Genomic DNA, 13,626 nt, shown 5'->3' on the forward strand with positions numbered 1-13,626 from the left:
TATTATTACAATCAAGAAAAAAAAAAACAGACAAGAAAATGTTAAAAACATAAATTATTTCTTTACTGTTGCAACATAACAAAAAAACAACAGTTTTCTAACTTCGGATTTGGAGATTCATTCTTCCCACAGGCTGGTTCAGAAAACAGGGATCGTTCATTTCTGTGCATGTTGCAGGCGGTGTATTCCCTCTCTTCACATTCTGGTGTTAAAATCTTCAATAGCCAGCTCAGTCACGTGGCTTTAGACTGTTTGTATGTGCTTCATGCAGGTGGTGTTAGGGTCATGGCAGCAGCATGAACGGTAAATGCTGCGATGCTGATTTGACGCTTCACTTCCTCCCAGGCTTTCTCTGGGTCAGCTGAGTTCTGGATGTCAAACAATGCATCATAGATACCAGGGAAAGACTCTCCTGCATATTTATTATGGCTGCTGGGAGCAAATATTACATGCCTGAAACAGAGAAGAGTGAGTGTTGTGTTAACGAGTGTTATTGGAGGTATTGCAGATCTTTCTATGGTATCTTTACAACAAGGTCAAATGGGTTGAGAGTAAATGTAAAAAAACTGAAATCCAGTCAGTGCTGGAGTATCTTGGACTTGAGATGTTTATTTCTATTATTGTAGACTCGTTGGACTTGTCTCGGACCTGGTCATTGGTCTCACCAAATATTCTATCCTATCCTGCAATATATGTTTATTGTTTATTTCTTCTGAATTAACTTCTTCCTTCAAAACAAAACCACTGATGAAGCTTGTACAGAAAACGCTTATTGGTTTCATTCAAACTTTAGAACGGGTGTTGAAAATCAATTTCACTTGCAATCGCATGCCTGACTGCCAAAACTGATCTCATTGGCAATGACAAAAGCATTATTTTGTTCTGTCTCAGTCTTGATTCGTTCTCAACTAGTCCTGGTCCTGTACTCAAGCCCTGCTTGGACTATAGCACAGATGATTCCCATTTGATTTTAATTTTTTTCAATTAGACGTGGAAACATTTATACAAAACCATAAAAAGCTTTGATGTGTATCTGGAGCCAGTGTAAGAATTACACAGTCAAACTTGTGTCACCATCTGAAGTAAACCAAGACCATAATGTTAATGTTATCCGTGTCTTTAACTTCGCCTCTCATATGATAAACAAGCGTGTCCCATAGTCAGCTGCAAAAACTAGACCTGCTGATACAGTAATGATAACTGGCATTCAATAAATGAAAAATCTTTGCCCAATTGTTCAGTGAGTAATTTTTCATTTTATAGCCTCTAAAAGTAGAATAAAGAAAAAAAGAATCATTTGTTGAACTAGTCACAAAAAACAGACATTATTCAACCAAAGTCAAATACAGAGCACAGTGCCATTTAGTGGTCATGGTACGCAGGTGCTTCACTGCTTGATGGGACTTCTGTAAGAGCATGTAAACCAAATGGAAATTGTGTGTCTGAGTGAGTCTGTGTGTGATATTTACCTGTAGAAAGGTCTGCCAGGTAAGCCCAGGGGGTCAATGAAGGCTCTCTCCAGATACATGAGCTGATCATTCATGATCCGCACCTGCAGAGGACTGACATACACACACACACACACACACACACACACACACACACACACATACAGAATTGCGTTTTACACACACTTAACTAGACTGAACATGCCCTGAATGGACATTGGCCAGTGGACATTGTTTGATATACTTGAACCATCTCTTTTAATCCAGTACAACTGTTATTATATAGACCTACATAATCTACTTTTATGATCTTGATAATGTTTTTGTTGTCACTCTCACATTGGTGTTTAAATTAACATTACTAATAAAATTATATGTTTAAGCATTGAGGTCATAGATAGTGGTGGTGTTGTACTATACTGTGTAACATCTGTCTGGAGTTGGAGTCTGTCAATGAGTTCAAAGCATATATAAACTAGAGTATACAATGAACATTTGTTTGGACACCTAAAATGTATGAAATGTTTAAAATCACTCTTACTCTGCTCTGTCAAGAGTCTGTAGGCACTCATGTAAATCCCTGGCTGCAACTGTGAAGTTTTCCACAGCAGAAAACAAGGAGTCTGAAAATACAGGAAACAAGAAATGTCAAATGCAGAGACACTCTTGGAAAAGTCAGCAGGTTGGCAGCACATGGACCACAAAGTGACCAACATAAACTCACCAAACGACACCTCATACATCTTCATCTCCTCTGGGTGCTTTTGTGCCAGCTGTGTGATGCTCTGTGCGTACTTCCTAAGTGAGTCTGCATACTGGTTGACATCGAGAGGAAGGAGCTGGGAATCAGCCAATAGGAAGATGAGCCCACCTCTCACCTGGGCCACCGCCTGAAGCCTCTTAAAGGAAGGGTCGTAAAACTTCTCCACTATCTCGAAGGTTTCATACACACTGTGATAGACTGGATAACTGCTGTACCGCTCTGTTTTCTGAATGCACACAGATACACAGAGGACACAGACTTACATTGAGTCCATGGAGGTCCACAGTATCCTTTACCACAAGGTTGCTTTCTACACCTTCTACTTATGCTCTAACCTTAGTACAACTGAAATAATGGTGTCCCTGATTAAACAGGCAACTTGGTTAAGTGTAAATACACACAAGACAAAATAAGAACTGTAATGAGAGTAATTGTCCACATATGCACAGGCTTGCGCATAACAACATCTACAATAAAAGATAGTATTTTGAGATTCACAGGGATCATAAAATGCCACTTATTGTACTCTTTGTGTAGCTGAATATATTCAAGTCAAAACATAGTTAACCTAATAGCATGGATATGCACTGCATTGTACACTCACAATACAGACAGACAGACAGACACACAGACACACACACACACACAGATATAATTAAGCAAATACAGGAATATACCTTCATATTAATAACAATGAATAATGTTTATGCCGATAAATCAGTAAGTGCAGCATTTCTCACCTTGTTCTTGGTGTATCTTGCTCTGCCTGCAGCAATTCCCAGACGGATAAAATAGGCCTCAAAATCACTGCCTGACCCGAGTTTACTGATCCTATAGTACACAAAAGTGGACGACAGACTGATTCAGTGATTTCGGTTAATTACTGTAATTACTTGATGCTTTGTTTAATTCATTAGCGAAGACTGACATTCTGACAAACTGACAGATTTCACATGCAAAACACACGGCCACATAGAAACACAAGATGGAGATTAAAGATAGAGTTAAAGGTTTTAAATAGTATTCACATAGTGTGTCCAAACTGCATTATTTCTCAACAATTAGTCATTCTCAGCTGTGACCTGGTTGTCTTTTCTCTCTTTTCAGCCTCTTGTTGTTTTGTCCTTTACTAACATCTGATTGACACATTGCTACTGTGGTTGCTGAAGTTTTGTTTCTCTTTAACTTTGTGTATTTTACTGTTTTGGTTTTGTGGTTAGTATGTGCACACTCTGGCTCTGAGCAAAACATGGCTTTGTACCTGGGTGCATCACGGTCATTTGTCCAGTTATCTCTCTTATGCCAACTCTCGTACAGAGAAACTCCCTCCTCTCCGTCTTCTGGACTGGCTATCTACAGAAAAGAAAGAGAAAGAGACAAGGAGGGGCAGGAATAAAACATAAGAGTGAGCATGAAAGACAACATTACTCAAGTCTATTTCAGATGTACCTCTGCTCACCTGCTTAGTGAGGTCATACACCAAAGTGTGTAGAGAGGGAGTGCAGTCAACCCTCAGTGTGTACATGCCTGGAATCCAAAAGAGCGGAATCAAAACTAATTCAACCTCAACATTGTCTATAATATATTAAGCTGTACTCAAACACACTCACCCTCAATGGCAGAGTCAGCATTAATGTAGGCCACAGCTCTCTCCTGCAGCAGCTTGGTGTTATCCTGTTAATAAGGGGGAAGTGTGGTCAGTGTTTGTGCGTCCGTGTGTGTGTGTGTGTAAATGTGTTAGGGTGTATGGGTTGGTGTATGTATACCTCAGCCCATTCTGTAGATCCCACTAATCCAAACTCCTCTGCATCCCAGCTGGCAAATATTATTGTCCTCCTAGGCCTCCAACCTACACACACACAAACACACACATGCACACACACACACACACACACACACACACACACACACACACACACACACACACACACATTCTTGTCACTGTGGCATTGTAAGGACACCAGACCAGAACATGAATTCTGGGAACCACCCTTTCTGAGGACACATAAACACACACTCACTGACTACTGATACCTGTATTCACTCAATCACACACTTGCAGTGATGTACCTTTACTGAGCAACTTGCCAGCACTCCTCACAGTTTCATGGACCACTGCAGCACCAGACATGGGATCAATTCCTCCAAACACCCAGGCATCCCGGTGCCCTCCTAGAATCACATATCTGTCTACACACACACACACACACACACACACACACACACACACACACACACACACACACAGACACACACAGACACACACACTTAAGAGACTGATACAGATTGATTACAGAAACAGAATGCTGCTAAAGTTTTGTTTTTCTGAAATCAATGTTTCTTGCACAAATACTTTAAACATTTTATGACCAAAAGGCATTTGGTTATTATGTCCTCCTATTTTAACCTGTGTTGGTTGTGGGTAAAATGTTGCTCAAAACTTTAATGAAGGACTAGAGCCCGTCTGGCTGTACCTGGCTCTAGAGCTCCTCTGATCCTGCCAATGACGTTGTAGATCCTGGTTACCTGGTTGTCAGTGTGGATGTTCATACGCACCTTCCTGAAACAGACAGATTAAGGAAGGGGTGACACACAAGAAGATATACAGAGACAAACAAACAGACCAAGGAGAAACAAAAATGTGTAGCAAAATAATTGTGTTTTTCAGTTTGTTTTGATATTGTACAACAGTCTCAGAAACATGTTCATTGTGTTTATTTAATGCAATAACAAACACAGGCAGACAAACAAAAGAAAAGTGAGAAGAGGAGGGCAGGGAAAAAAGATCTAACCCTGTCAAAGTCCTTTACGACAGAGTAGAGAATAACACATAGTTAATTCTATTTGTTGTTATGGGAGTTGTTGTTCCAGAAATCTCCAAAACATTCACTATTGTGAAAAAGCAAAAAAGACCCAGTTACTGTTGTTACATATGGGAACATATGCCATGCTTAATTTGTGCAGCTTGTATGTGTGTGGATGTGTATGTCTCTCATATACAAGAGGTACAAAACAAGGAACTCTTTTGTACATCAGTTGGCTACTTGCCACTGGTCATTAAAGTTGAGCAAGAAGAGCAACAAAAGGAGAGAGACAGTTCAAATCCTGAAACATATAGGACAGCAGTGAAAAGGAGAGACTATCTACTGCAGAGGAAAAAGTTTCATTAATAAAAGTAGGTCGATAGGAGAGTTTGAGTCATGTCAGGGTGACGTGAACACAACTAATCACTTGGACAGTGAACAAAGGAAAAACTCAAGATAAGCACTCACTGGCTCTTGAAGTCATCTGTAAAGCCTGGACCAATCCTGTAGGAGACATTCAGAGCTCCTTTCCAGTTGTTTGGTGGGATCTGTCCTCCCATGTTCCTGTTAAATAATTCACATCCTCTTTAAATAATACAAATCAGCTGCTCAATGTTGATGGCAATGTCAGTCTGTCAGTCGGTTCTCCACTTTGGTCCAGACTGAAATATCTCAATACATATGGAATAGATGACCATTTCCCAACATGTCGAATTGTTTTTGTTCCACAGTCAAAACTGACACAGCTGTACTTTGTGTGCTAAACTAAGGTTAACGCTACATAATCATCAGCATGTTAACATTGTCATTGTGTACATGTTGAAGCTAGTGAGGCTGTAGACCTAAACTTATGTAAAAATAGCACTACTGTGAATGAGTGAAGAAGTGTGCAAAAGAAAAGAAATAAAGACTTACTTCAGCAGGTTTACTGCATCATGGAAGCCAATTGGATGCACAGGTATCTTGGGAAGTCCTACTCCATCCTCAAGGCTGAATCTGTAGGTATAGTCTGTAGTTAAAAAAAAGGAGACAGGACTATGTTAGATAAACACATGTATACACTATTACAGGCTTACATGTACAAGCACATGGACATACACACCTTTAGCGGGGTACCCTGGTGTGAGAGGGTCTCCTGCTCCATTCAGGTTAAGGACATTTCCTCTTTGAGCTCCTCCACCGGGTAGGTTCCAGCCATCAGGGTAAGGCTGCCCACACACATACACAGTTATTTGAGTCTACAGAGATAATGTCCAAAACATATTCTACTGCATCAAGTTAACGATGACTGTTGCATATACAAAAAAATGCTCTGGTTTAAAGTAGTAGTAGTAGTAGTAGTAGTAGTATACCTGGACATCAGCAGCCCAGTAATCTGCTGGGTCTGAGAACATAATTATCCCCTTTGCTCCAGCTAACATAGCGTTCTTCACCTGGTGGAGCAAGACAGACAGCAAGCAGTGAGTAATTTTGATGATACCAAAGTGGATTTATTGTTGGCTTGTTGTGGATCACAAAATACTGATGATTGGTTCAACATTGATGAATTGAACATTAAATATTTAGTGTGAGTGAAATGTGTGAGAAAATATTTTCCAATTCTGTGTGCTGAATTAATAATTATACACCACTACTACAGAGCTTTGATCTGACCAGAACTAAATGAGCAGGAAAAGATAAAAGGCACTTCTGAAACCATCTGAATGTTGTTGTTTTACAGCATGCAGTCTAATAAAAGTAATTTTGGCTGATTTAGCCACTTTTGATATGGAACCATCCATTACATTATCACATGTGTAGCCCTTTTAAGGATAACACTCAGTGACTGATAGAAATACTTTAACAATGTGGAGTTGTGGCCAGGATGTTTCCTACCTTATTGCCTCTGAATATTTTCCCATATCTGACAATGACAATCTTCCCAGTGACATTGATGTTCATCTCCCTCTGTAACTGAAAAAAGTCTTCTGTACGACCATAGTTCACGTACACCAAATCCCCCTTGAGAGACAGAAAGACATCTTATTCCATCAGATAGGTGGGGATGGAGCTGTTTAAAGGTATTTAAACTTGTGTGTGTGTGCACGAGTGTACCTCAGGCTGTCCTTTGGCAGAGAAGGCACTGTATGGGGGCACAATGTTAGACACATTTTCGTAACCCTCTGGAACTGGCTCAGCCAAGGAAGTGTTAAAGACCTGTGAAAGAAAGATGAGGCCAAACTAAATGAGATGAAATAATGAGATAGCCTTTTATTTTCTTTAATAGTAAATGCTTTGTAAATGTGGTGCAATGTAACTACATTTATATTGTAATTAAGTACAAATTTAAGGAACTTGATCATTCTAGGAGTATTTATACTTCTACACCACTAGGGGAAATATTGTACTTTTTACTTTTGATTAATTTATTTGACAGCTTTAGCAGCTAGTTAGTTTACTTACACATTAAGATTTGACATAAAAAACATACAACAATCTTATAAAATATGATGCTTTGTCATAGACTGAATTACTCAACAGTGTATGCAGTTAAAACTGAAATTATTAATTGTTTCATAAATTCATTGACTTAATTTTGATCATTGTATAATCATTAGTTCCAGTTTGTCAAATGGATTTACTACTATTCCCTGTAATTATTTATATATATAAATTATTTTATTTTGTTGGCCAGAACAAGCAACGTGAAGGTGTCACTGTGGGCCCTGGGTAATTGTGATGACACTTCTCACTATCTTCTGAAGTTACTAAGAACTAAACAATCGATTAATCAAGAACATAGTCCAATCCATAATGAAAATAATCACTAGTTTTAGCCTTATATAAAATGGTGTACAATTAGCTGCAAATAATGTTACGTCTGTCATGCGTAATAGTCATGCAGCCTTGATATTGGAAAGGCATGCAATGGTGATGAATTCCCTTGAAATGCATTAAAACTAAAGTAACAAGGCTGTTTTGAAAATGTACGGAGTAGAGAAAATACAGATATTTGTGTACAAATGTAGGGGTAAAAGTAAAAAGTGGTCAAAAAAATAAATACTCTACCTAAAAAAACTACTTAAGTACATTAACAAAGTGTTTGTTACTTCCTACCTCAGGGGTTCACACTGTAAATGCTTGCTGCACAAATTCTGTGAATTATTTGCAGACACCAGTAGATCCTGTTCTGCTGACAGCTGAAAAATGGAATACTGCATGTAGTCAGACCTGATCATCGCGTGTCAGGCCATCACTTCGGGGTCTGTGTGCTGTTCAGTGAATGCCTGTCAGCTGAAATGTATTACTCAATTAGCTGAAATGTAAATCCTGACTGTGTTTAAGTTCCTGAATGCATCCTAGCAGTATGTTGCGATATGACAGTGCAGTAAACCCTGATTTGTTTTCTCTTGTTTGTCTCTGAGCTGTTTCATTATCTCTTATATATGACACATACAGAGGTTTATCTCACAACAAAGCTATAAAAGGACCTTGGACTTGAATGAGCTGTCTTGCAGTGTTATGGAAAAGACTAAGAGCAGAAAAGTAGAGCGTGGTGGTGATTGTGTGTTTTTAATCTAAGTGTGTAACATGTGCACACAATGCACAACTTTGTTATTTCCCCAAACCAACTGAGAAGTAGTGAGTGGTTTGGACTTAATTAGTGTTTTTGTTCATGTCCGTGAGAAAATCACTGTCCCTTTGGGGTGAGGGGGTGCAGTGGGGGTGAGTGTGGAGAATGGAGTATTTCAGTACTTACAGGGGTAAACTGGGCTGCAGCTCTACTGCTCTCCCTTGAACTAAGATTACACTGTGTCACTTGATATGAGTACATCTAGTTTTGTACTGTTTTAACTGTTTATATTTTAGAATATGTAATAAAGTGTGTGATTTTAAGAATATTGTTAATATAAAGATTGTTTACATATATTTTTACGTCCGCCTCTGTATTCCTTTGTGGACGTACCTGTGTGTTTACTTAAAGGGGAACCCTCTTGTAGAAGAGGTGAAATAGGTGGTACAGTCCTGCCACTCGTACAGTGTATTCTTTAGGTAGTGTTGTCCGTAATTATAATAAAATCTGGTAAAGCTTTCATAAGACTTTTCTTAGTTACACTAGTATCACAAAATGTTTGGCAAACATTCAACTAAAGCACAAAATTAAAATTAGTTACTAACTTCGAACACGAAGCATGCAAATATTTTAAATAATTTAACTGGTAGCTATGTGATAAACTGGCCAACTGCAGGGTATGACGGCCACCCTAATGCTATAAGAGACTGAAGGGAACTGTAATGAAAACTACGGCAGAAACAAGTACAGAAATTTTTGCAAGACATGCACTTTATAAAGGCTGGAATTATATGTTCTTTATGTATTTATCCTTCTCAGTATGTTCATTTGACTGGATATGTGTGTCTACGTTTCACACAGAATTTATCATCTTATGTCTCATGTCTTCTGTGTGCATGTACTGTACCTCATTACCAAGCTGATCAATGATCGAGATGTAATTCGGCTCTGATTTGTTGGGATAAGATAACAGTACATCGTAGGGCACCATCTCCACTGAGTCCAGTCCAAACTCCATCCACTCTTTCTTGATCTGCTCTGCGTATCTCAGGTTCTGCTCTGTACCAGCCAGGTGGGGGAGTTGTGTAAATTTCCTGTTGAAAAGGATGGAACATGTCTTGAAGCCAGACAGCGGAGGTTTGAATGCCCAGAGTAGGTTGGGAAAGTGACTTTTGGCTTTTTAGATTTTATTATAAAACATTTTATAAAGAAAAAGGAAAAGTTAAGAAAAAAGTAGGTTATATTGATGCAAAGCAGCTCTTGATGTCTCAGTTGCACAACACCAGGATCTTGAAAATGAAGCGGCTAAATGGAATTCAACCATTATTAACATGTGCCTTTCCAATGGTGACATTTCAAAAGGTCCCTTTGAAAAAGGCATGTGAGTCTACTGTCACACTAGAGGCTGAAATGCTCATTTTCATTCATTAAGCAAAATTGTGGATTGAGGGAAAAATATTCAGCCTGTGACATTTCGCATGTAAGCTTGCGAATGTAATGTTTACCATGTTAGCTCAGCATGATAACATGCTAACTTTTACAATATTTAAGACATATAGTCTATAATCATATAATGGGAACAAGTGAAGTTAACCCCTTAAAGGACCAATGTAGAATTTAGTGGAATCTAGAGGGGAAGTTTGCTGCTAACTGAACATCGCTCCAGGCTGTATTTGACAACCTAAGAATGAGGCTGTGAAGTGTGTAGGAGAAACTACGGTGGCTGCAAAACTCACGAAAAAGATTTGATAATGTAATTGTCTAATTTTTTTTTTAAGCAGAGGTCCATATTGTGATGAGGCTAAGCACTCCTGGTGAGATTCCCACTCTTGATGCATGTGAGTAAGAGCACCGGGACACATTTGTAGACTGCACCGAGGATTGCTGTGTTGCTCTGAAGGTAGCACCCCTGGGCACTCCTTGGGGTAGTCGGCCTCAGTCAAGTAGCCTCAGCTCACTCTCCTTAGTTTTGCTTACTTTAGGTTGGATTAATCATTTTACTTATTAATATGTTTAACTAATAGTTTTATTTAAAGTTAAAGTATTAATCACATCTTAGCTTATTAATAATCTTTCTTTCTCAACAGCTCCAGTCCCTGTTTGTGTTGATTATTTTGATTATTTCAATAAAACATTTTGATTAATTGTGAAACACATCTCTGTCTTACCTCAGTAACGAGTCTGTGTGCTTTTATTAATTATCTAAATAACATTTACGGTTCGAGGTTAAAGCATTTACTGGGGTGCAATTCCCCAGGTGGCATTGTTGGGCCTTTCCCCATTCACCACTCACTGCCCTTTGCCACATGGATTCAAGAAAATCCCCCATGAGATTTGGAGTAGAAACTTCTTGGAAAGAAGAACACCGTCTACTGTCCTTTGCTTTGGATTACTTGTGCCAATGGACATTTGTTTAGTGGGTTGTTAGTGTTTTCTTTTACCTGAGATGCTCTCTGATCTGGTCTGGCTGCATTTCATCCAGAAACTCCCTCAGATACTTGTTGGAAGCACTGTTATTTTCCGCGTTTGAATGTGTGGGCTTTGCAAACCAGCCTACAGCACACACAGAGAGTTGAACGACAGTGTTAGTTCTCTCAAGAAGAATGCACTGTGTGACTTTATGATGGGATTAAACTGACCACACAAAATCACAGTAATACAAGTCAGACAAAGAAGGAGAAACACACATAATATCTGTCACTCACTGCCCAGTTGTATTTGCTCTCAACAAAAGCTTCCCATTGTGTTACAAATTAGATTTTGAGTGGAGTTGTGGTTATGGGCAGCATGTGTTAACCTGCTGTGAGCAGAGAGATGTGAAATGTGTCAGAGTAGTGACAAACTAAAGGTCATACACACACAACATCCAACTTAAACAGCACTGAGTAGATTGTAGTAGTTGATAGTTTGTGATAGTAGTTTTACAGAAATTAACTAAAAACCTTATGTTCTCCTTAGGTCTATCTACATTTGTTATTTCATCAACTGCCTTCACTTCTATTTATACACACGTCATGGTCAACTATCACATTATTTTTACTATTATAACACTGTTAAATAAGGAATCTTTAATTAAAAACAAACACGCAGAGCATAGTCAGTGTCATTTGCAGATTATTGACTTACATTTCTCTCTACACAGTTCAGTGTAAGCTTCTGTTATCTTATCTTACCTATGACGAAGCCCAGCAAGAACAAAGCTGTCACAACCACAATCCACCAGATCCACCAAATTAACCTGCTCTCCCTTCTCATTTTGAAGCAGTATATCCAAGAGACTTCCACACAGCAACACGTCTGACTCTGCAGAGCTCACTCGCAGAGATAGAGAGTAATTTGTTTAAGTAGTGCACTGTGGGTGAATGGCAGAGCGAGATAGAGTGAGACAAAGAGGCAGAGAGAGAGAGAGAGAGAGAGAGAGAGAAAGAGAGAGAGAGAGAGCAGGGAGGAGGGTTGGTGAGTAGAAAGTTGGAGAGGAGTACAGTGCTATGTTTGGCCAGTAGACTGATGACTGTGCACCTTGGTCGTTCCAGTGCTGACTCATAGTTAACCAACCTGAAATTAGATGGCCGAATCCACTCTGAGGACAGATGTATCGCATGTATAGATAATCGCCTGAGCTCGTGTGGAAAAGGTGTCTTGCAGTTACTAGCTATAGTTAAAAAATGAGTGTGTAGTCTTATACATATATTATAAGACTACACATAAAGTTCAACAAGCTGAACATATGTGACAAAACAGCTCTGTATGTTTAGGTAAATGGGTCAAAGTTTATAATAATAAGCCAGTAAAGTACAAAAAATATATGTATGATGGTGATCAAATCTGCCCATGGAAGCCCATTTCTACACATTATGTAGAAGTACTTGCAGTATAAGTCACTCTTTAGACTTTCCAAATCAAAATTATGAGATATGAGTTAAAATTTAGACTAAATCCATAAAACTGTGACATATAAAGTCGGTCACCACAGCTTCCAATCAACCAGCAAAACACTAAACAGTGTTTCAGGTATGAATCTTTCAGAAAAAGACATGTTAGCATAGATTAAGTCAGTTTTTAAAGCCTGGTTCTCTTCACTTTCAGCTCAGTTTCAGTTCAGGAAATTCAAGTTACAGGTGTGAAGTATTTTGCAATAGACAGTCTTTCTTTCCCACACTTAAATACGGGTCGTAGTCGTGCTTGACCCCCCGTGCTTGTGTGCTGTGGAGGACGACTCTTTCATGCAGTGGGCTGGAGCGTGAAACGGGGAGGAGGCTCTCTGCACTCAGGAATGTAGGGAGGACACAGACCACAGCTCTGCCTCGTCCTCAACACACTGTTTTAATTCAACCAGCTGCCTTGAACGGGTATATTGATTGATTTTGAGTTAATTGCAACTGTGTTGTTTGGTTTATTACTTTTACACAATCAAAAATATAACAACTGGTTATTTTGTGGTGACTAAAGTCATGCAGCTGTGTGGTTGAAAGAATATGTGTGAATCAAAACACAGTATGAAAACCTCAGTAACCTTTTTCTATCAAGGAGAGTATTATTGCAGATGTTTTGTTTTGGGGTTTGAACAGATACTCCTATGGTCACAGCTTGTAAAACAAAAATACTAGCCTACAAAGCATCACACATCTGACACACACGCCAGATGTATAACAGAGCCGGGACAACACAAAGGATGGATGGGGCAAACACAAAGTATTACCAGTGAAAAAACACATGCTGTTCCCCATTAAAAACCCAATGCACTTAATGCATTACATATTATGGCTACATGTAGAGCAAAACATGAATGTTTATGATCCAGAAATCCCAAAGAAAACCACGATGGGCATGAAACAACCCTGATGATGACGATCTGATCTGATCTGATATTGTTTTCCTCCATATTATATACACATCATATACTCTTCAGAAAAGGCTTTCTACAAGATTTAAGGTTGCTGGTTGCTGGGAATTTGCATCAACTAAGCCTGAAGAGTATTCACCAGTGATGTTGGGTAATAAGATCTGGCCCACTGTCTGCATTCCACTTCAGCTCAAACGATGTAGAATGGGGTTAAA

General features: G+C 39.0%; 1 protein-coding gene across 3 annotated transcripts; it reads right to left on the minus strand.

Moving 5' to 3' along the window:
* Positions 1-41: 41 nt before the first annotated feature.
* Positions 42-11,950, minus strand: naalad2 (N-acetylated alpha-linked acidic dipeptidase 2). 3 transcript variants are annotated; one of them, XM_051396572.1, is made up of 21 exons: positions 11,742-11,946; positions 11,274-11,368; positions 11,010-11,121; positions 9,476-9,662; positions 7,110-7,211; positions 6,891-7,016; positions 6,368-6,448; positions 6,118-6,223; positions 5,931-6,024; positions 5,484-5,579; positions 4,686-4,771; positions 4,282-4,401; positions 3,978-4,060; positions 3,822-3,885; positions 3,671-3,738; positions 3,473-3,564; positions 2,952-3,042; positions 2,173-2,437; positions 1,990-2,071; positions 1,470-1,562; positions 42-453 (listed from the first exon to the last, which is right to left on the minus strand). In XM_051396572.1, the coding sequence occupies exons 3-21, from the start codon at positions 11,039-11,041 to the stop codon at positions 264-266; spliced, it is 2,058 nt and encodes a 685-aa protein (XP_051252532.1). In that variant the 5' UTR covers positions 11,042-11,121; positions 11,274-11,368; positions 11,742-11,946; the 3' UTR covers positions 42-263. The 3 variants fall into 3 exon arrangements, with proteins under 3 accessions (XP_051252532.1, XP_051252531.1, XP_051252530.1); XM_051396571.1 differs by having other exon boundaries at positions 11,256-11,368; XM_051396570.1 differs by lacking the exon at positions 11,274-11,368 and having other exon boundaries at positions 11,742-11,950.
* Between the last annotated feature and the right edge of the window lie 1,676 nt (positions 11,951-13,626).

Source organism: Dicentrarchus labrax, unplaced genomic scaffold (assembly GCF_905237075.1).
Source record: "Dicentrarchus labrax unplaced genomic scaffold, dlabrax2021, whole genome shotgun sequence".
Taxonomy (NCBI): domain Eukaryota; kingdom Metazoa; phylum Chordata; class Actinopteri; family Moronidae; genus Dicentrarchus; species Dicentrarchus labrax.

Coding starts and splice junctions, on each gene's coding strand:
- naalad2 (XM_051396570.1), bottom strand. CDS start 11,823: ATGAGAAGGGAGAGCAGGTTAATTTGGTGGATCTGGTGGATTGTGGTT. Junction 7,017..7,109: donor CTGCCAAAGGACAGCCTGAG/GTACACTCGTGC, acceptor CTGTCTCTCAAG/GGGGATTTGGTGTACGTGAA. Junction 4,061..4,281: donor TGGCAAGTTGCTCAGTAAAG/GTACATCACTGC, acceptor GTGTGTGTGTAG/GTTGGAGGCCTAGGAGGACA.